The 23,655-nt window shown below is 42.1% G+C and overlaps 1 protein-coding gene across 4 annotated transcripts in view; it reads right to left on the minus strand.

Moving 5' to 3' along the window:
- CACNA1C (calcium voltage-gated channel subunit alpha1 C) overlaps nt 1–23,655 on the minus strand; it is a 498,947-nt gene that overhangs the window by 84,175 nt on the left and 391,117 nt on the right. For 2 of the 4 annotated variants that reach the window (XM_052789485.1, XM_052789487.1), the window contains exons 14-23: nt 22,349–22,556; nt 21,398–21,518; nt 19,329–19,443; nt 18,107–18,227; nt 17,910–17,979; nt 11,280–11,412; nt 9,414–9,543; nt 5,673–5,732; nt 1,725–1,831; nt 142–229 (exon numbers count right to left, since the gene is read on the minus strand). In XM_052789485.1, coding sequence (XP_052645445.1) covers nt 142–229; nt 1,725–1,831; nt 5,673–5,732; nt 9,414–9,543; nt 11,280–11,412; nt 17,910–17,979; nt 18,107–18,227; nt 19,329–19,443; nt 21,398–21,518; nt 22,349–22,556 — 1,153 coding nt within the window. Of the gene's footprint in view, nt 1–141; nt 230–1,724; nt 1,832–5,476; nt 5,537–5,672; nt 5,733–9,413; nt 9,544–11,279; nt 11,413–17,909; nt 17,980–18,106; nt 18,228–19,328; nt 19,444–21,397; nt 21,519–22,348; nt 22,557–23,655 lie in introns of all 4 variants that reach the window. The other 2 variants (XM_052789484.1, XM_052789488.1) reach the window with 2 other exon arrangements.

The following is a 23,655-nucleotide window of genomic DNA, read 5'->3' on the forward strand; positions in this document are numbered from 1 at the left end:
ACAAGACAACCTCCAGAGGTCCCTTCCAACCTCAATCATTCTGTTTTTCTACTGAAACATTACTTGAACCATTGCAAAAGTCCTTGTAGCCTGAAATAACTTGAATTTATAGTTTACAGAATGCATTGGGACTCTTCTAACCTTTAGTCCTTTGGCTCTGTTGATGGCCCTCAGTGGTCTGAGGACTCGCAGAACACGCAGGATCTTCACCACATTGATGGCACTGGACCTGGAAGAAGGTATTGGAAGGTTTGAGAGATAGAGCAATATAGGGAGTGTGCTGCAAGGGCAGATGGATTTCACCCACTCTTTCTTGTTTTAAATCCTACATAGCCTTGGACTGCTTAGGACAGTTAGAGAGTCAACTCTTTGCTATGGCACTTCAGGGGTAAGGGAACTACTCTCTGATATTATCTTCATAGGTCTTGCTTCCTGATCTGGGCAGGCTCAGTATACATTCTCCTGACTTTCACCATCTGTGCTGTATTAATGAAGGGAATTAAACATGGGCAGGGTATTTTTTTAAGCAGGCAAGCTGCCAAATGTTCTGTAGATACCTATGATATGGAAATTGTGCCAAGATGCAGTCATCACAGGACATTTGCAGATAAGGCTCACAGAAGCACTTCACTGAAATATTCATAGAAGAGTGGAAACTCCAGGTTAGTCCAGCATTAAAGGTATACTGTCCACCTAGACTATGATCCTGCAATGTGTTTGGCCTCTGATCCCACAAATCAATTAAACTTGTAAATAAATTTAAGGATGTGGAAACTCCCACTGAATTGATTAGGACAGCTTATGTACTTAAGTACTGAACACAACTATCTACTACAACAGAGCTCTCTGCATCTTCCAAGACTAAAACCCTGACTGAGAATCTTCTCCATGCTGTATGACATTGAGCCCTCATACTGATTTTGAAACAGTCTTTTGCTAACATATTAAGAGTCTAGATAGGTCTGTAAGAAAGAAACAGCAGGTCAAAACGAGTACTGTGCCATTCTTAAGACCTTGACTGAAAGCCCAAAGGGCCTGACAAATCCTTCTGCTTGACTTAGCTCTGGAACATAATATATGCGAGCTGCTAACCTGTAATGGTAACAATTAGGAGCTTATATCTTATCAGATGTGATACTACGTAGGAAACTCACTATCCAACACATAGAGTTCCACATAGTCAAGTAAATCTATAAACTTATTAAGCAAATTAACAGATCAACCAAGATAAAGTGGCGCAACAGAAGCAGGATCAACTGCCTCTGCCACCAGTACTCTGCAGATTCTCACACAGCTCATCAAGTGCTTGATGGTCTTCCATTGACCAAGACCCGCAACATCTTAGAAAGTAGCAAAACTATCACCCCATTTTCCAAAGAGGTTATGAGACCTCTAGGAGGCAACAGTCACTTAACTGTCCTGAACTGATACAGTGAATCAGAGATCTTGGAACAAAGCTAAGTGTCGTGATTGCCAATGGACCACGTTTCTTGTTCTCATTTGCTCTTTCTGGAAGACGCCCCCTCCAAGTCACTAGTGTAGCATTTCCCAGTTATTACCTCCCCTCTTGAGGATGAATTTTAATGATCTTGAATGATCTGAGAAAAATACCTCCAGGCTCATGAGAAAAATCTTACCCAGATAAGACAATGAGCCTGAGGTATCACCTCCCAACCTGGCCCTATGATCCCCCCAAAACAGCCAGTTGAAAGTAGCTCACTCACTGGATCCCAAAGGAGATGAGAGAAACGCTGACCACCAGCAGGTCTAAGATGTTGAAATAGTTTCTGCAGAAGGAGCCCTTATGGAGGAAAGCCCCGTATGCAGTCATCTGCAGGAAGGCACATGAAGACACAAACACACTTTGCCATTAGCATCTGTTCAGAAACCAAACCCAGCTGGTTGTGCTCACAGTATAGAATTGGGGAGGGGAAGTATTTCTAACACATCAGACAATTTACCCCCAGACCCCAAAGGAGAACTTGAGTCCCCATTGAAAGAAAAGAGAGTGAAGAAGACAGTAAGATAATTATGGAAGACCTAACTAGGGAAAGACAATACGAGGTTCAGTGAGGAAAATACGCACTTTGAGTGCATAGAGTACATAATGTTTAGAATCAGCAAAGCAGCAGAATGACTGTTTGCAAAAACTACTCTGCAATCATATGCTTTTCCCCTTTTCTTCAATGTCAGAGGACACTTGTGAGTATGATGCTTGTATTATATAAAGGTCTCTTTAGCTAAACTAAATAAAATATATAAAATAAAAAGGGCTCTTTTGTAATGTTTTTCAATGCTTAGGCCAGCTGCAGTGGACAGTTGAGCTCTCTTCTCTCCATGAAGAAAAAATAGAATCCCTCAGAGATTTGATGCTTTAGAGCTGAACTGAAGCAACTGGAGGAATTCCTGCTCTCTTCAGTTTGCTCCTTCTGTTCAGCTCAATCCTGTATCCCTTTTCCTATCCCTATCCAGCTTCCTCCATTTTTATTAATGCAGTTGTATTTTCCCCTTGGTTTTCCTCACAAAGCCCAAGGTAAGATTCCTAGAGACAGAGTGGTTTCTTTGTGGAGGTAATCATTATGAACATCACCCAGCAGAGGAAGGGAAAAATTTTACATATTTTACAAGGGACCCTCTGCCCCATCTTGGTCTGAAGGGGTATTGAATACCTGCTGGCTTTGAGGAGGATGTCACAGCTCCAGAACTGGATTAAGTGACAGTGTAAACAGAAATGGATCTTGGCCACAATATCAGACCTAAGCACTTCCAAGTTCCGAATTTGAATTTTAGACTGAGCTCAGTTACAGAATGTGACTAAATGGGTCTGGCGCTGTTAGGAGGGTGAGGTGATGGGGGTATTTTTACCACCTACCTTAGACTCGGTGAGTGATCTAATGTAGCTGCTTTGAAGAAACCCCATCCCCACAACTGCTAATGCCCTTCCATTACCTGGGTTAGGAACACAGTCTTCTAAATTCGTTCCTCTGAATCTCATCTAAGTTAGGTGTCTAAAGTAACTTGAGCAGACACCATGAGACTGTTCCTCAATGACGAGCTCTAGCCAGACTCACAGTTGAGAAGTGTGAACTAGAAATTCAAACCGGAGTTTTCTGGCTCCTGCTAATACCTCAGGGTGGCATACCTGCTAGGGGTTTCCAGCCATGCCTACCTGTGATTATTCAGAGGAGGGTAGAAGGGCACATGGTATATCAGATTATTTTTTTCACCAAACATCCATGACATCAGGGAACTGACTATCAATCAGTCAGACAGAACTTAGAAGGGAGGGAAGTATAAACTCTGATCTTGGCTTAGAATTTATACTTATAAACACATTCAATTGGGGAGGGGGGGACGGGTTCTTGCCATTACAAAGGTGGTAAAGATGCCCTTTACTGGTTAGATTTTGTATGGCAATCTTGAAAGAAAGGAGACACCATTGAAATCAGGAGGGGAAGCTCTGCTGAGTTTAAGTTCTATACAAACTGTGGTTCTCTTAAGCCTGTTGAGAGATTTTGTTATCTCAGAAGAGACCCTCAAAGAGTGTATAATCTACATCTGCCTCACATCTGGGCCATTGAACAAGCTTTTAGGATGCCAATTAAAAAACCTTGGTGGTCACCTTGCTAACATTCACCAGGCTCCACCATGGCAGTGTGAGGCTTACAGGTGTCATCAGCAACATGAGGGGGGATGAAGCTTGTTTCTCTCCAGCCTTGGATATCCTATGGCTATTTATTCTCTTGTTTCTTACCATTTACACTAACTTTGCTGTTGTGCAAAACATTGTGCTCAATGCAAGGCAGCAGAGAAACACACACTGAGAAACCAAGCAACTTGTGAGGCAGGAACTGACAGGATATGAACAGAAGAATTTCTTAAACATTTGTAGTCCTTGCCCTCCTCTCCCACATGAACCCAGTGAATATCCAGGGGTGTTGACATAAACCCACTGAAGTTAAGAGGAGGACATTGGGAAGGCTCAGGTACTATGCAGTACATTCCCCTGATGAAAACAGCAATATACCAATAAGTTGGGTTAGGTTCTGCTTCCACTGAAGTCAGGAGGAGTGTTACCATTTGCTTCAGTGGGAGCAGAATTAGTAAGTTCAAACAGGTGCCTTGAACTATGCTTTTATTTTTAAATGTTGCTGTTGAGATGTTTTCCTTTTTTGACAGGCATTTTTGATCAGCCATTTGGTATGTCCATGTTCAGATTTATTGTGTAAACACAGATGCACACTGCACACAAGCATAATATGTACATCTCTTTGGAGAACATTATGGCTATGGTGATTGTAAGTCATATCAAAAAGCGTGTTTCTCTACAAAAATATGCAGGGGCCACCCTGCTTGCCAGCCTTCGGTATGGATACTGTTATTAGGGTCTTGAGCTGCAAGATTTGAGCAGCTCTAAGGTACTGCTTGCCAGCACTTAGAATTAGCTTGCTGAGAAAAAAAAAAACCAAGCTGCCAAATGAGCCTAGCATTTAGAAAGCCAGACCTTTGCTCAATTACTGTTATTTAAATTATTAGCCTACCAATTTGGGAAAATTAGAGTTAAGAACAAGGTAGCCTATTTTTATTTTCTTCCCAGATAAACCATTCTCCTGCACATTTCCTTTGGTATAGAGCACATTCCTGGGAAATGGGAAGCCAGGTTTCAAACAGGCAATGCAGCAATTTTCATTCGCAGCTACAGTCCTTGGTGTTTCAGTGATTTGTACTCTTGGTTATCTCTCCACACCTAAACAGTGAGCTTCTGCACTGTGCTCCCTGTCTCCTACTTGACTGTGCACCCTGTAACCTTACAGAAGTCATTGGCCGCCCTCTGGCCTGGCCTCATCATGACTTGTGCAGAACAGAAACCTTCCCTTTGGGTTGTAGCGTGTGTAAGAGGAGGTGTATGTGCTCAGGGTTCCTTGCACAGCAAACAAATCCTGTTTTGAAAAGACTGGGCAGGGTAGAGAGAGAAATTTATAGGGTGATGGCCTTTTCTTGGTCCCCTCTTGCTTTTCCCAACAGGATCATCCTTTCATTGCAATTCCCCTAAAAAGCATTGTTTTGATATAGGCTCTGAATTACAAATTTGAATATAAAAATTTCACAGAGGACTTTTTAAGCAACTACCAAAATGTTAAAATCAAAAGATAAACAATCCTTTGTGTAGAGATAATAATGAGGTTAAAAAAAAAGAAAGAGAGAGCGATAGAGAGAAAGAAAGGAAGAAACAGAGAGAGGAAGAAACAGAGAAAGGAAGGAAGGAAGAAAGGAAGGAAGGAAGGAAGGAAGGAAGGAAGAAAGGAAGGAAGGAAGAAAGGAAGGAAGGAAGGAAGGAAGGAAGGAAGAAAGGAAGAAAGGAAGAAAGGAAGAAAGGAAGAAAGGAAGAAAGGAAGAAAGGAAGAAAGGAAGAAAGGAAGGAAGGAAGGAAGGAAGGAAGGAAGGAGAAAATGAGTGTATTGCTCAGATTGGTTACCTTAAGAATAATTTCTAATGTAAAGATACTAGTGAAGACATAGTCTGCATTGCCTAGGATCTGAAAAATAAGCACAATTGGGTTAGTGGTACTGAGCGTGACCCAGGAACAAACAGGCGTGTGTGTTAGCAACAGATAGTGGCAGAAAACTAGTAAGCTTGTGAACAAGTAATGGTAGAGAAGATGGGCACTTTACCTTCAGAGCAATTTCAATGGTGAAAATGACAGTAAAAACTATATCAAAATAAAAGAGAATCTGTAAAAACAAAAGGGAATAGGATTGGGGAGGGTAGATCAGTGACTGATCACTTGAATGGGAAATCACAGTTCAAAATCAAATACATATGCATTTTAACAAGGGAACAAGGAGGACTATATAGGAAATGGTTTTGTAACAACGTCCTGTTGAATGCAGTGAAGGTCCTGGCACAGAGGTCAAGAAGCACATTACATAAAATCTTTTCCGAGTTACAATCCCATGAGGGCTCTAGAGGCAAAATAACTTTTTGGTTGTTGTAGGACTGACTTTCTTTTTTTTTTTTAATTTAAATTTGATAAAGAACAGATGATTCCAGGGTTTTCCCAAATAGACTTCCAAACTGAGAATACAAGGATGCCTGGTGTCTCAGTGGAAAACGTGAGATTCCTTCTTATTAACTTCCATTCAGGCTTGTTCTGTGCCTCTCACAAAGCAAGAAAAGCAAACTGCAAATTTATGCTCTAGCTATTTTTTTCTCTATCCTGATTTGCCCTGGATTAGGATGAATAACAAAGACTCTGCCAATTGAACAGAATCCCAGCTCTTGTATTGCAACCATAATTTGGTCATGTGCTAAAGGTACCTAACTTAGATCTTGCATCTTTCTATCGGCATCCTGGATAACAGGCAAGCTGAAAAACTTATCATTCCCATGAACTTAGACCAGGTGATGGGTATACTGGTGGCATGCATGGCAGACAACAAAAAGTGTCCCTAGAGTGTCACAGAAGGCAACAGCAAGTCTGGAAGCATCAAGTGATTTTCAAGGTAACATCATTAAGGACAGAAATGTCTTTCACTGCCGATCAATTAACATCCCACAAAAGCAAATGAGAACTTTCTCATTGAATAATGGGACCAGAATTGAACTCTCTTTGTCTCCAATGTATTCCGCTATCCCAAGCCATTTTAGTGTTATCTACACTACATATGGTGAAAATCAAAAGTATCATGCCCTTGGATTATTGTTGTTTTACCATAACCAAGTTCTAAACTGGAAGGCCAATATATGGAAGCTGTAGAAAACTAACCATTTGTGAAATTTAAACCTTTACTGCTAAAACACTACTAAACATACAGCAGTAAACTGCCCTCTCCCATTCCACAGGTGTTTATTGTATCTCAATGCCTGTACCCTAACTCAGTTTATAGGTGGCTAGATTCTTACAGCTTAGTATGCTATGGGCTGTGGGGTAGCTACTGCAAACTACAGGGTTATTTTAAATTGCGCTATTTAAGCATGATCCGAATCTGGACTAATTTGCAGACACTGAATGTCAAATGGGGGGATGTATCACTTACTGCTACTGTGTAACTTAAAATTCTTCAGGTCACTGCTCAATTTTTGACCTCAAGTTGTTCTCACTTCTTCAAGGCTGTCTTGGGCTCTATCAATTTTTGCATCATAGAGAATTAAAAAAGGGCCATTTCAGGGATGGACAGATCTCAATTGCATCCTATATTAATTTACACACATTATAATTGGAAATGTCCCCTTGCATTGCTGCCTTGTAAGTCCTGACATTTGGTTATTATATCAATGGAATAATTTTATAATCAATGGGCCAGATTCATGGGTACTCTCAGGCTGTTTTGCATGACACCACCGACATAAAGCAGCCATAAACTTGATTAAAGTGAATGATTAAGCTGTACCTGCAGCTGCTTTACATCACCAAAGCACTGCAAAGCAGCTAGAGCATACTAGTGAATCTGGCCGCAAAGCTGCAGCTAGTAGTGTCCCTTAGAGATGAAATCACACCTAATGAAAATCACTTCTCCACCTGTGCAGTTAGTATCATTTATCAGCAGGCATATTTATTATTATCTAAATATGAATTTACTCTAGAATATATTAAAATGAATTAGCACCTTGCCAAGGTGCAAACAGGAGAATATTGTGAGCATACAACGTCTTAGGACTTGCTTGGGCTTTAAAGGCTGTTTCATCAGACTGGCGATGCACTTCCAAAAACTTGCTGCCTGAGCCCAGTGTGACACAAGAAAGATGCAGCCACTAGCCCGCCTTGGGACAGAAGCAGTGTCCAAGCCCCTTCACTAGCCCTTGCTGGGCTCTGTGTTCCTGTCTTCCTGCTCTGGGACAGTTTGTGTCAACAGCAGCACCAGTCTCCATGAGTCCTTGTGCACAGGTTAATGCCTGATTATGTTGTCCCAGAGTGAAGGTAGAGGCAGTTAGTTTGCTTTCAGCTTGCTTGCTTGCTTTCCATCCCAGGCCTCTGTGTGGGCACAGGGCAGGACACAGTCTTACTGTTCTACTGTCAAAGTGTAAAGGCAGACCACATCTGCAACCCAAACATCTTGTCAGTATCCCCTTGTATGATACATTTTAAACATCTGTACCTGCAAAAATTAAACACAGATTTTCATGCAACATCAGTGGCTTCAAATACACAAGACAATGCTTTGCCCCAAACCTTCAGCTCTTTTATCCAGGACAACCAGCTTTGACTACTTTGTTTTCCTCATTTAGATCTCTCTGCTACAGATTCTGTGGCACCTTCTGTGGCATGTCAGAAGCCCATATGCCAGCTGACATCATGCTGCAGCGCTAATACGTATTGACACACGTTTATCCCTACACGGTGGGCACACTCAGCTGTACACAAGTGGGTCATTGGTGGCACAGGTTTGATTATATTATTTAGTACCCTCCTTCAAGGCAAAATGCAAAGCAGCTCTGAGATAAGCTCAGGAATAAACCTCCATTAACACCTTCTCTGTATGCACATATGTGTTTAAATGCATGCTCAGGCCAAGATATTTCAGGGAGGTAGAACACTGAGCATTAAATTAAGGTTTTATTATTAAACAAAAAAAAAATCATCCCACTCTAAGCCTTGCAAGCTCTTCCAGCATAAAGGCACCAAAATGCCACTGCAGACAGCACAGATCAGAAGTCTCACATACGACTGCTGACTCTTCTGATTTCTGCAATGACCCCAGACTAATGGAAACAACCACTGGCAAAGTTAAGGGAGCACTGAACATTTCGTGAAAGGCTAATAAGAATGGTCAGGAAAGAAGGTGAGAATGTATCTCCATGCTGAATGCCCTCCTTTCCTTCCCCCAGGCTGGTGAGGAGAGGAGCACAGCATATTTTCTGGGGGTTATCTCAAATTTAATGATAGCTTTGCAGCTTGCGTTCCAATAGTCTGATTCAAACCTTGATTACACCAATTTCCCCCAGAGTGACTGCATCAAACTCAAGAATGTTACTCCTGATTTACACCAGTGTGAACAAAGTGAAAAATCTGGCCCTGGGCTTTTTAGTTCAAAAGAAAGCATGTGGCAGGAGAGCAAATGTTCCAAAGGAAACCTGCAAATCCCCCAAATTAGAATTATCTGTATCCCAACCAATGTTTCTACAGCCCACTTCTAATGCCTTAATCCCCGGGAACAATAATTTTGCTTCAGCCTCCTGTCCTTCCTTCCCCTACTCATGCTTCTGAAATGAACTAGAGGCCAAATTCTGCACTGACTCATGTTGCCTGCAAAACCCAGTGATTTCACACACAGCCTACAAAAGGCACAAATTAGGGAAGAGAGTCACTCCCAAAGCCTCTGATGCAGTCTTTTCTGTCTTTCCTGGCTTCAACTCACGATCTGCTTGTAGCACACTTTTAATACACAGTGAGGGAAGGAGGATGGGAAGCATACTTGGTTCCTAAAGGAGAGGTGCCGGACGGGGTCCTCAGCTGCCAGGGAGATGCTGCTGAGCAAGATGAAAAATAGGATCAGGTTGGTGAAAATGTTATCATTAACGATTCGATGGCAGTGGACACGAAACCTGCAAGAGAGAGGAGAGGCACAACTTTATCTCTCAGAGAACAGCAAGACCTGGGAAACATTCCCCCCTCCTCTTTTGCCAGCAGGACTGGCCCTGGAGGATTGTTCTGCAGAGCAGCTTCCCTCTGCCCCAGCAGCAGGAGAATGATGGGCCCAGGCAGCTGTGCTTGGCCCTGCTGGATGCTGGGCAGCCTTGGCTCTCCACATCATGCAGCGATGCACACGGCTGCCTGCAAGACTCATGCTCGATGCGTTTGAATGGAGAACAGTCACTCCTTCCTGACAGAGCCTTTTGTGATATAGATATGGTCTGAAACTTGTCAACCCCAATTTATATCCCTTGCTTTCATTCACAGAACCATTCCCCATTCATTTAGGGGGAAAGCAGCAGAACAAGGCTTCAGGGTAGCCAATGTCTTCCTGACCTGGGGCTGGAGTGTCACTGAGCAGGAGCTATGGGGGATCTACCTTGCTAACAGGGCCCAGACCTGACCAAATGGATATAGGGCATGCTGGCATTTGCAAAGGGCTTCTGGGAGGACATCCTGTCATGCAGGGTGTCTGCTAAATGTCAGCCCAACATAAAGTGCTTGGTGCTCTTAGTGGGAAACTGGGAGGTAAAGAAGTAGCAGTCTCCCATCCAACAGCGGTATGCTTACTGGAGACCATTACAGTACCTTCCATATGTTAGTATCAGGATACAAGGAGTTAAACCTCATAACAATCCTATGCATAATTCTAGAGGCACTTCATTAATCTATTTAGCTCTACTTTTGGCTGTTAAGCCTACAAGCCCCTAATATAGCAATTTTACAGATGACTGCAGAGGTTAATGTACTTCTTCAACAGTGGGTGGGTGACAAAGCTGGCACTAGAGTCCATGAATCCCAATCATCATCAGTCCCTCCCTGTTGCACATACCCAAGGAGGAGTGGCACAAGCCCCGCTGTGGAAAGACTGGCTTTGAATTCAGCTGTGCTTTTACAACCCTGCCTTACTTTGGGGCTGTGTTTGGAGGCCAAGTCCGCAAGGAAGATATTGGGATACATGGTAGTCCACAGGCCGCTGGGCAGTCAGCTCATTTCTGCACCCTTGGAAAGGTATATTCCCCTCTGTCATAGCTCAGCCCTCCACTCACAGTACTGGTCTCACACATCCGTGTTACAAAGACAAGTGGGACAATGTGAAGCCACGTTGCAGGAGCCCAAGGGAAGATTGAGAGAGAAGAATCATTCTTCTCAGCCTCCCCCTCAGAGCTATGGACTCTCATCCTCCTCCCCCCTTTTCTTCTATGCTTGTTCTTGATGTGTAGGAATGAGCAGAGACACATGAACTCCCTACTGGGAGTGGATTTTGAGCAGCCGTTAGGATAGAAAGCTCCTACTTCACACTCAACTGATTGCATGATGGCTTGCTTGCAATTTGGACCTGAATATGTTGGGGAATTCCAATTACTGACTTGCCTCCAAGTCCCTTATTTCCGAAGCTTTCATGATTTGTGTCTTCAATCAACTTTGCAGGTGCCATGAACTCCCATTGAATATTGTCAGGGGGCTCCCTACAGTTGTGCTTTCATGAGGATTTCATGCCAGGGCCTTTAAAAGACAGACTGGTCAAAGGAGATCTCTGATATGAACTACTGGAAGGGAGCTCTGCACCACGTAACCTTTGGGGCCCAGCGTGAAAGGGGTACCTGCTCTCCGCCTCCTTGTTCCAGCTAAGCAGCCTCTTAAATACCTGTTGTTAGGACTGAAGATGAAAAAAGCACTGGCATCAGGCATGGGCACAGCCTTTTCCTTGAGGTGCAGCTCAGACATTGGGCGAGGCCGAGGGCCAACAGGCATCTCAGGTTCTTCCTCATCTTCCTCTGCTGCAAGAAGCATTTTTGTCTTTTAATGCAAAATACAACCCATTCTGGAGTGCTGGGGCATTTGTCTCTGTCATAACTAGAGATAAAAACTAAGAATCATTGAAATAGAATGATGAAAGCTTGAAGTTCCTTGTCCACTTGCTTTCTCCAAGGCAGCATCCACTGCCCGGCGCTCTCCCTGGCAGACATTGATCTAGTCTTTGTGTAAAACCATCAATGCTGGTAAGCCCACAATATCCTCAACAACAGTCTCCTCAGATGCTTCACTGTCCCTTCTGCAAAAAAAATTTCTTCTAATGGCTGACTTGAACCTTTCTTGCTATGGTCTAAATCCATTATCTATTTTCCATGGACACAGAAAACAGAGAATTCCCTTCCTCTTGCAGAAGGTTTTTATATACTTAAGGACCATTATTATGCCTCTCAGAGGATTTCTGGTTCCTAAAGCAAAACAGCAACAGTCTTTCTTGAGGTGTTGTGTTCCCTAGGTCTCTGATCGTTCTTGCTACTTTGCTCCAGATTATCTGTAGGATTAACCTGCAGTTGAGGTTTTACTGGTGCTGAGGAGAGCTGGATTACTTCTTATATCTTATAATACTATCTTCCTGTTTAAATGTCTTTCATGGGCACTTCTTTTCATTACACTCTGGCATTAATTTGCCACCAGTTTCTGATTTGCACAAAGCACAAATTATTTATGACAGAATGGCTGCCTAGCCTGTCACTCCCCCCTCTGCACTTGTGCTGCTGACTATTCCCAAGAGTGGCACTTTGACCTCATCCTTATTGAACTGCATTTTATTCTCTTCAGACCATTCCTCCAATTTATCAAGATCTGTTTTTCTCCTCTTTGTAAGGCTCTCCATGAAGCCACTGCCACATCTGGGATTGTGTCTGGATGAGTGCGCATATGGCACAGAGCAAACATGGAGCATGGGCACTTTGACTTACACTAATCAGAAATTCTTAAAATTGTGTCCTTTCATAATTCAGTGGGGGGAAGATTGAAAGGGCAGGAGCAAGGCTGCAACTCTCGAACCTGATGCCTATGGAGCAGATCTCCAGGCACTGTGCAGATCAGTGAGCACCCCCAAGGAAAAAAATGCAGAGATGGGGACTAAGTGGTATGTGAAAGAGAACCCTCTACCTTTGAGGATTTCTTCTACCTGCTGAAGTCAGATGCTGTTTTGTAAATGACATGATAGTATTTTGCTCTTTTAAAGATCCTAATCTTCTAACTTAACCAGATAGACAGGAAAAAATATTTTAAGAAGGGAGCCTGACATGTTAGATGCAACTGATTTATCTTCCAGCCAATGCAAAGGAGGAAACTCTAGTTAAAACGTTTATATTGAGTCCATAAAGTGAGATAAATTCCAGGAAGAGCCTGTTCCTTTAGGGTCAGGTACTGTACTTGATCTAGTAATGGACACATCAGAAAGAACAGATAAATCAGCAGAGATCCTAATCTTGATGTCAGAGACAGGAGAAAAGTGGCCTTTTCAAGGCATGCCATTATTGCATGCAAATATGATTCTTTCTTTACACTTCTAGTAGCAAGAGTTCAGCTCAAATTCACTTGATAGATTTTTGCATAAATGTTTGAGCTGGTACATAGAGTTTGTACTTTTTAAGCCAGTCTATTTTTTAACAGCTCAATTTAATATTTTAATATACTTTATAATACTCTTTCTACAGTCTTTATTAGTTAAAGAAACATTCTTTCAGAAGTACTTTTGTGCATGGTACTGGTAAAATTAGTGTTAACGTTAATGCTTATATTTATTTAATATTAAAATACTTTGCACTGGCATCTTTTATCTTCAGATTTCAGAGTGGGCTGACAATGAGTGAAGTAAGCAAACTCTTTTACTTATTTAACAGTCCAGAATACTGATGCCCATGATCACATATGATATTTGAGAGCTCTTACTTAAAAAGACCAGTATTCTGAGTACCTGTTCTGTGCCTTCACTTTTTCTTTTAGTCAGAGGAATGCTTAAAAAAACACTTTGAAATGGGTATGGAACAATGCCTCAGGAAAATGGACTCTTAGCAGAAGGATCAGCCCCGTGAATACCATAAAGAACACTCTCCTTTTTTTCTTGTGTCTGCCATACAGCAAGAAATATATTAATGATTCTGGCAACCACATACCTTCAGACTAGAAAATACGTTCAGTTCCTCAGCCATAGATAAAGAATAATGTTCTAAATATTTTTCATTTAAAGTAGGGTCTAGGGCACAGAAGAAAGGAAACGCCGAGGCCCAAATACACAAAGAATAACATGATTACAGCCTCAGCTCAGGTCACTACCTAAGCTATCTACCTGCATATAGAAACAGTATGTTGCACAGTTGCCAGCATTCGTAGAAGCAAAGGTCAACATGGTATTCACAGATGGGCTGGGCAGCACACCAGCTGCAATCCAACACTTGTTCTTTGACTGTTTTCTATACCTAAGGTATTTTAATGTTTAAAAAGTGACCCTTCTAGTCAAGCTTGCCATGAAATCATAAAGAAACATGACTCAGAGCTGCCAAGTTCAGATCTAGGTTTGAACCCTCCTGAAGTTCAAGGAAATTCAAATCTGGGACTGTCATCTTAAATTATGCTTCATTAGAATAGTGATGTCCTTTGGTTGTGAAGCCAAAAGCACACACAGGCTACAGTGCAGCATCAGTGAGAAATTCAATGAAGAGGATTTTTTTTTTTTTTTACTGTACAAACACCAGAACTCATGTGTAAGGACATTGCTTTGCTTCAAGCTCCCATGAATCATCCCAAGCTTTTACCTACATCTGACATTCTGAATTCTTTGTCTGTTTCTGTACTAGACTGCAAGACTAGCTCCCTGTCTTCCTATAACAAACATATCATCATAATAATCCTTCTAGTGTACACAAATCTCTGGAATAACTAGTCTCTCCTTCCAACAAAGAGGATAGGTGATCTGATGAGCTGCAAGTACACAGAGTATTCCTGGGGCTAAAAGCAACACTGTGTAGCAAATAGAGTCAGAAGATTTTCTTGAGAAAACTGGTTGAGGCAGTGGAAACAAATAGGAGATTGAGCATGGTATGTTGAAAGAATAAAGGGAAAACAAATGAAGTGACCATTTCAAGTTGTTTCTGAACACTGGGTTAGGATGAAGGATGTTTTCAGAGGATGGAATCATACACTGCCATGGAAAGGTCACAGGTATTAACAGCTTAAATCATAAACAGAAAATAGGTAGAACCAGTTGACTGCATCTAAGAAGCAATAGCATGCTTCACTCAAAGCACAGCTAAAATGGATCCACATGCAAGTGGGCAAGAAAAGATGTGTTCTCAGATGGGCCCTATATGGCTGCATGGCAGCTCCTGTACCACAGCTGCACCGATCAGCAATCAGCAGAAGGATTCTGGACTGGTCAGATGGCCACAAGGGAATTGGGCAGGGCTACATGTGGGGATTGGGAAATTCTTGCTTGTTAATGCTGTGGAAACCCTTCGGGCCTTGTTCCCCAAAACTGACTACACAAGGCAGATGTGACATGCCACATCAGCTCAGAGGGCTTCGGTGTTTCTAAGATTTATATAGCAGAATGGAGTAGATGACCACGGTAAATCTGATCTAACAAGGGATTTACAAAACTTTACTGCCTCTGAGCCTTATGGTCGACTTCCATGAACTCTAAAAGAAGTGGTCAGGTAATTTTGTGAGCTGTTAGAGATCAGCTTCACTCTTCACAAAGAATTGATAAACAATTCAGGGAATAGGCCTGTTTAGAAATGGCATCATACAATACCAAATAACCAAGATGCTGTCCCTTTGCATTTCTAATAGGAGACAGGAGAAAACCTGACCATCCATTCAAATTTTAGGTTCTGTTCAAAAATACGCCAAGCCAGGGACTGGCACCCCAAGGCAGGAGTTAAAAGTGTTTGTACTTAATTTTCTGCACTCTAATCCTATGCATAGCTGCAGATAAAACATCCATGACACAAATTGTAGATGTAGCTTTTGTCAAGTAGTTCACATGCCGGACTATTTCTAAGCTATCCACAGAAGGTAACTAAAACACAATTCTATTATCAGTAGGCTTAAATTTGATATACAGGTGACTGTACCTTCACTTGAAAAAAATGTAATGGTCTGCAAATCCAGGCCAGCTGAGAAACAGAAACAGAACTGTATCAAGCTGTTTTAATTTGTTCTTCTGTCTAAAGACTCCCACAAACCCCTTAGCAACTGGGGATGTGTGTCCAGTAAGTGCCTGTGCCTATAGATGTGCTGGGAAGATTAAAGCCAGAGTGATCTGCTCCAGGCAATGTTAAAACAGTATTGCATGGTGTTGGAACCACACTCTATTCCTGATAAATGGGCTATAAATATTGATGAATACAAGTATAGCAAATGTGGGGATTTTTTGTACTGAACATCAAATGCAATGGACAGTTTTCCTTTTTGCTTGTCTGAAACACTTTGTCCGTCTATTTAAAATGAACTATTGTGCCTTTTTTTACCCTATCACATCAACCTATTATCAGACATTTATTAGGAATCATGGAATAGAAGAGAATGTGGTTTATTACCTATTACAGCCTGTTACAGAATCACAGAAACGCAGAAGAGCAGAGCAGGAAAGGATTGCAAAAGGCCCTCTAGTTCATGCCTCTGCTAAGCCAGGATCAACTTCTTGTTATATCTAAGTATTTTCTGGCAGATATTTTTCTGACCTGTTCCTAACAACATTCAGTGATGCTGGGCTTCCACAACCATCTTCATGATCTTTTCTAGCCTCACCATTAGAAAATTGTCCCCTGGTGTGAATCTTAAATCTGTTACTTCTTCATAATGAAGATAATACCCCTCCTACCCGTAACAGGCTTTTATGCATTCGAAGATGTTTCTCCTACCTTTCCTAGCTCAAACGACCAAAATTCTTTCAATCTTAGTTCTTGCTTCCTACTAGCATTGTTTTCACCATGCTCTTCTACACTCCTTCCAGTTCAGCTCCACTTCTAAGCAGAGCACCCAAAATGAGATACGATATCCCAGCTGAGACCTTATCAATGGTGAACAGAATAAAACAATTGCTTTGCTCTGATTAGCTTTCACTGGCCAGTTAGAAGAAACCCATAACTGGACTAAAGGGTCATGTTTTCACTGTTTATAAATCTCACTACTTGCTTGCCCTTTGAAAGACAGCAAAATGTTGTTGGCACCTGTCGAGCTTGTGATTACAAGATTCAGATTCTTTTCTCAAGGACTGTTACCTAACTAGCTGTCACCTAAGATCCTTTATTTGTGAGTTGTTTATTCCTGTCTATGTGTAGAGCCTGGCACTTTCAATTTTATTTAGACCATTTATCCAGTTTCTCAAGAGCTCTTTGAATTCTAATGCTGCCCTCCAGCATGCTTCCTGTCCTTCCTAGCTTTATGTCATCTGCAAATGTAATAAGCATATTTCCTCTTCCATCATTCAGGTCATTAACAATGAACTGAACTGAACTCGGGACAGACTCTTGGGTTGTAGAACCTCACTTGGGCCATCACTACTCCCCACATAAAGGGTCTGACCAATTTCTCTCTCAATCATCTAGACTGTGTTTTTCTAGCTGGCTTATGAGATTGTTATAAGAGACAGTCAGAAGCCTTAGCAAAGCTAAAGAATATGACATCTACTTCTTTTCTCCTGTCTACGAGTCTTGTCAGCCCCTTTTAGAAGAAAATAAGGGTGGTTTGACGTGATTTGTTCTTGGCAAATCTATGTTGGCTGCTAGTCATCTCCTTATCTTGCAGTCATATAGTTTGTTTAGTCATTTGTTCCAGCACTTTTCCAAGAATGGAAGTTGAACTGACTAGCTTATAATTCTTCTGCTCCAACCCCACCTCCCATTCAGGATCCCTTGAAGAAAAACTCCTTGAAGTTCTGAGATTTCTTCAACCAATGTTTTAATTATCTGAGGATGAAGTTAATTAGGTTTAACTGACTTGAAAACTAGCCTAACTAATGCTCTAGCTTGTTTTTTTCCAATTCTAGGCTGAGATCTTATGCCTTTAGAATTATGTTAATAAGTCACACTGTCCTTTTTGATTAGACAAAAGTGCAAAAAGGCATTCAGCACTATGCCTTTCATGAGTATCTGTTATGAGACTCCCTTGATCACTAAGTACTGAAAAAATAAACTGCAAACAAAGTCATAGATACATTTTCATATACAGAGATTTGTATATGATTTGATTTGGTTCTCTGTAAAGCTCTGTATTTTGAAACACAAAGTCAAATACAGAGCTTTACAGAGAACCAAATCAAATACAACTAATCAGTATAGGGACTGCAAAGGACCAAGTCCACACCTGTGCAAACACAGGCAAGTACATCATCCTGTCCCGTCATGAAAGCATTACATGTTCAGCATACACGCTAACACAATTTGGCTTTATGTGCATTAGCAACTGGAGCTTCTCTTTGTCAAATCAGGGGTAAGAGGAAGAAGGTATATACCTGGTGCTTCTGTTGTGGGATATGGGCTCTTTTCTTCATTTTCATTGGGCTGATAATCATCCACGTTGATCTGACAGAAATGGAAGGAGAAGCAGCAAAGCCTTTATCAGACAAGCCAGAGGGTTTTCATTCCCTCAGAAACCCAAGCTGTTCATGCCATCGCTGCACAGAGAATGCTGGCTGGCAGCAGACCTTACCTTGGTAGCAGGCGGGGATTCTCCATCAGCAGTGATCGATTTCAGTTCAATTTTCTCCTCCTTTGTCTCCTCCTCCACGGCTGTTTTTTCTATCTCCTGTTTCTTTTCGGGACTAGCAGTCCTAACAATTTTACAAGTTAAAAAGCAAAGAGTTACAAAGGTGGAAAGCTGTTTCCCTTTCAGGAACTTCACGTAGTACAGCGCACACCATGAGAACGATCAGCTGGCTGGTACATCCATTCTGAGTCCAGCTTACATACCAGCGGCTCTACCTTCTCCTCATCTGCAGGCAAAGGCAGAGACTCTGCTCTAATTCTGTATACCATCCTTTTATTTTATAGCTTTCTCAATGGCATGTGTTTGTGTGTGTGCGTGTGTGTGCATGTGCACGTGGGGGAAGTACGTGCCTGTGCGTTTGTGCACATGAGTATTCTAGATCTGTCACTAGAGATTTCTTTGTTCACCCAACGACAAAGGCATGAACCATTTTCAACCCATATCTTGTGGACTTCCGCTAGGTTGCCTGCAAAGTTTAGCCCCTCGCTGCACTCCCAGAGCCAGGGAAACCTGCTGACTCTCATGCAGAACAAAGCAGAAAGATCTGCACAAGAGATCCCCTCCAAGCAGTCTGGAAGACAGTGAATAGAAATAACCAGTTAAGGAGAGGCCTCCCCGCTGTTGGCAGCTGGTAATGACAGAGAAGCTCTACATCCAGCTCGTGCCTCCTAAGTTTGCAGAAAAAAGAGAAGAACAGCATGTGGCCTCAAAAGAGAAAGAAGCTGCTGAATCTTGTCATGGCAACAACAGTCTGAAAACATGCCTTGTGGTCCAAAGCAATGGGAAGGTAATAGGGAGATTCAAACAGGATTGTAACATTGACACCATATCACACTCATTCTCTGCTGATGCCCTGAAAGTTCATCAGTCACTCAGACTTCCTTTCTTCTGCTCACATCGTTGCAACTGTGGGGACTCCCAGCTCATGACACCTTCCTGTCCTTTAGTTTGAATTCTTTTACATAAAAAATTACATATACATAATAATATATATAATAATATTAATCACATATATATAATCTATACACACCTACAGAGAAGTTATGTGTATATATTACATATACACACATACTTACTTGCACATATATATGTACATAATGTGTGTAAATATACTCACAGGAATGCATGCATATGAGTGTAGATAGGTGTATGCAAATGGATTTACCTAGCTAGCTTTTTCCTTTCTTTTTCCTCTTCCTCCTCTTTCTGTGCAGATGTTAAACTCTCAGCATCAGCAAGGTTGTCCACAGCAATGGCCAAAAATACATTCAGCAGGATATCTGTTTGTGTGCTACTTAAAGAAAATGGGCTTTGAAAACTGCAGAACAACATTATACTAAAGGTTTCTTAATTGAAAATTTTTATCAACTTGTCATCAGATTTCTTGGATTTTCCAAACTTCCATTTCACACAAATGTTCAGGATGTGCGTATCCAGCACCCACAAACCTACACCTTCCATCCAAATGGGTAACACACTGTGTGAGGTTTCTAAAATTTCACAGCAGAATGACTGATATAAAACATCTAGGTCCAAACTTATACTTTAGTTTCCGATTTCCCCAAAGCGTCTCGCTTTGTGCAACAAATCCCACTGAAGATAAGGGGAGTGCCGAATGCTTTGCATCTTTGACAGCTTAGGCCACTTTTATTAAAGCACTCTTATTTTCAAGAGCCTCATACCATAAGGCACCTGGGCTTTCCAGTTTTGGCCTACTTACTTGAGTTGAACAACTTCATTATAGGTATTCCCACAGACATGAGTGGATTTTATGGACAGCAAACATAGCACTCTCATTAGCGTTTCTGAGGCAACCAAAAAGAAATTCATTTAGTCTGGGCACTGAAAGTTGAGCTGACAACTCTGCCATCTCCTAGCAGAGGGTCCATGTGTGGCCAGTTGTGCCCATGTAGCTGAAGGGCAATGAATCACAACTGTTTTCTTGTCTTGCCAGTCAGTGTTCAGACCTCATGTTACAAATCTGAACATCAGCTTCCTTCATAAATTTCTTGAGAGTGGGTCTTATTCTACCATAATAACTTTTAAGTAAACCTCAGTGCAAGGCTTAATCTAGAAATACAGCCACCCCCCTCCCTGGGCTCCAGGGTCTAATGGCTCCAAAGTCAGCCAGCATGTAGAGCTGGCTCACATTTTCCTCTGCAGTTCACAAGGAGATCCAAATTGTAGCTTTTTTAAGCTGTTAGGCAGACTGCCTGCCTCGACCTTCAGATAAGTGGAATTGCACCATCTCACTTTGAAGAGAGGGCATGCAGGTCAACTGAAATGTCAGAAAACAGGGTTTGAGAGATCTGAATTATGAGGAAAGGATGGAAGAGCTGGGCTGAGACTACAAGGTGGCTTTATAGAAGAATCAGTATAAAAAGAAATGTCACCTCTGACACAGGAGGGCCATTTATTAGGGAAGCAGAAACTAAACGTGAACAAATCTGGAGCAAACTGAGATATGGAACAGAACCATAGCTCTGCGTTATATGCAAATTCCTGTGAAAAGACACTCACAGCCTAATCATGCAATGTGCTTTGTACCTCCTGGGATATGTACAGTGCCCTCACTTAACCTTGAAGTCAGAGAGAACTGAAGTTACTTAACACCAGCACAGGCTGGAAGATAACAGAGCACACGATTTTCTGTTTGAAGAATACACAAATTGCAGTAACTGAAATGGAACACGGTTCCTGTTAGTTTATACATGAATTAATATATGATCTCACCTAAATCAATTATGTCAAACATATGTTACTCCTATTACAGCATTTGTATATAGCATATTGTAGATTATACATATTTTTATTCCACATAAAGCTTGGATGAAAGCACATGGAATATGTTACTGAAAAGGCAATTAAAGCAAAAATATGCAGTAAGTACAGTAGGTACACACAGAGATTGATTTCTGGAGAAGGCAGGAAAGAAAAACCTATGAGAGAATTAAGGGGAATGTAAAATAAAACCACTAAACATGTAAAGATACTAAATAAAAGCTAGCATGTGGAACTGGCAAGTAGCTGGCTCTTACAACTGTATATATACCTTAGCACTAGCTAAAATTAAATAAACTTGTTTAACTTTTGGAAGTGCAAAGCCAAAATTCAGACCTAAAAAAAAGGTAAAATTGTAAGGTACAAAAGTCATTACTTTCTGACATAACAAAGTAGTAAAGGGTGGCTTTAAATTCAGCCCCACTTGGAGAAAAGAGTAGCATCAAAGGATACAGTTTCCACAGATGAAGAGGATGATGAAGTAAATACAGACCAACATTCCTGGAAAAGAGGGGCCGCCATAAGCCATGATCCCATCATACATCACCGAATTCCAGTCCTCCCCAGTCAGGATCTAAATGACACATTCCCACCAATAAGGGATACAGTGTTAGACCACACAGAGAATTTGAAAACCCCATTAACACAAAGATATCTACTATCCTAGAGAACACCCCCTCCCCCAGGATGGCTGGAGACTCTGGCTGTGTCCATCTAGAAAATGAAACAAACAAACAACAACAACAAAAAAAACCAGAACAAGGAGAATGCAAAGAGGGCCTGTGCTCAAAGTGTAAAAAAACCCCAGATGTCCCCTTGAAGATGATGGCTGAAGCCAAATGGCTCTCCCAGACAACTCTGTTCAAGTCTCCCCACCTCTCCCAGGCATTTCCCTCCCACATGTCTGTTGTTTCAGACAAGCTGCACGACCTATAGCACTGAAGACAGCCCTCAGCACAGCCCTCCCTGCCACTTCCCTTCACCTTGCACATGAAATCATGATCCTGATGCTCTTGGTTGATCACTTCCCAAACTGCAGTCAGCTTAAAGGCCGTTTGATTAATTCTCTGGTGCCGTGAGCAGATATTTGTTCCCCAGTACTGTGGGAGGGGGAAGGACAGCTGCAGCATTGGGGTTTGGCATGCAGGTGCTGCCCTGGGACATGGCAATGGCCATTCTCTTGTCCTACCCTGCTAAGACCTGGTGGTTTTAGCTTCGGTTCCCCACTTTGGAGGGAATACTCCTGTGCTGGCAGCACAGTGTGGCACCTTGCTCCTGGCACTGTTAGCCTGATGTCCAGTCTCGGGACTGTCAGACTGCAGGGGAAGGGTGCGGGACCTGCTCTCTGTCTCACCCCATGTAAACACAGTGTGTTGGCCCCATTGGGATCACTCTTGCCCTTACCTGAAACACAGTGAGGAGGGACTGGGGGAAGTTGTCAAATGTACTCCTCCTGGTCTGCATCTCATCGAAGTTAAACTTGCCCCCAAAGAGCTGCATCCCCAGGAGTGAGAAGATGATAATGAAGAGGAAGAGAAGCAGCAACAGGGAGGCAATGGAGCGGACTGAATTCAGGAGTGAAGCCACAAGGTTACTCAGGGAGTTCCAGTATCTGGGAGAGAAAATAGAGGCAGTTAAATTTCCTTCAATCCAAGACAGGTGCTCATGGACTGCACAGGATATTGGCTCCGGCTGCCTTCTGCGTATAAGCAGGCATTTCCAGACACCCTGTTAAGCAGTGAATCATTGATGTGCTTCCCTAAGATAATGAGACCTACTGCAGCTAATGAGTAATTTTACTACCACACGTGTACATACACAATTCCCTCCACCCCCCACCCCATATGCACACCCAGAAGATTATTGCAGCAGTCTCCATCTAAGGCTCTGCAAATCTTCTATCAATATACAGTGATTAGTTCTTGCTGCTTCAGTGAGTTACATTCTAACCAACCTCATTACAACACTCACAGATGTTATGGCAGCCAGAATACCTCACTCCAGAGAATGGCCTGTAATAACTAACAAGAGCAGATGGGGAAACAGTTTGGATGCAAATACAAACTTGTCCAAAATCTGGTGTGTGTGAGTACGTGCTTGGGCTCACTCACAGATAGAGGTTGCTAAGCTTTCTGGAATTGAAAGAAATGAGAAAGATATTAAAGGTCCTTTTACATGGACCCTAAAAGAGACTCCAGATCTACATTCATAAAGTCCAGAGGTTTTTTTGCTCTTGGAAGAGCACATCATCACTGCTTTTTTTTTTGCTATCAAACTCACTATACTTCCTCAAATAGGCTGCAGAACATTTTGGAAGGGCTTCATTCAAGAGAGAGGATAGCTAAGACCTGTTCTTCCAGAGTATTCAGGCTTGTGCTCAGATCAGACTGATGTATGATGCAGAGAAAGGATCTTCTTGCCCTTGTGGTCCCACTTTAGGGTTCAAAGATGTGAGCAGCATACTCTGCTGCAGCATGTCAGTTTGCTTGCATTCTTTGCCAGCCTGCAGAGCAGCCATGTGTTGGTAAAAGGCTTCAGAAAAAATTGCTAAAGAATCCACCACGTCACCCATGAAGCAACTCCCACTTTGGCCTTGCATCTGCTTGACCACTCCTAGTCTACGGCTTAGCTGGTCATGACCACTTCTCTTTTGTGCAGTTTTGAGTCTGACAGAGCTTTCAGACTGGGCTGAAGATTAGCTGTCATCTTCC

This window comes from Harpia harpyja, chromosome 6, assembly GCF_026419915.1.
Source record: "Harpia harpyja isolate bHarHar1 chromosome 6, bHarHar1 primary haplotype, whole genome shotgun sequence".
NCBI classification, from domain to species: Eukaryota; Metazoa; Chordata; class Aves; order Accipitriformes; family Accipitridae; genus Harpia; species Harpia harpyja.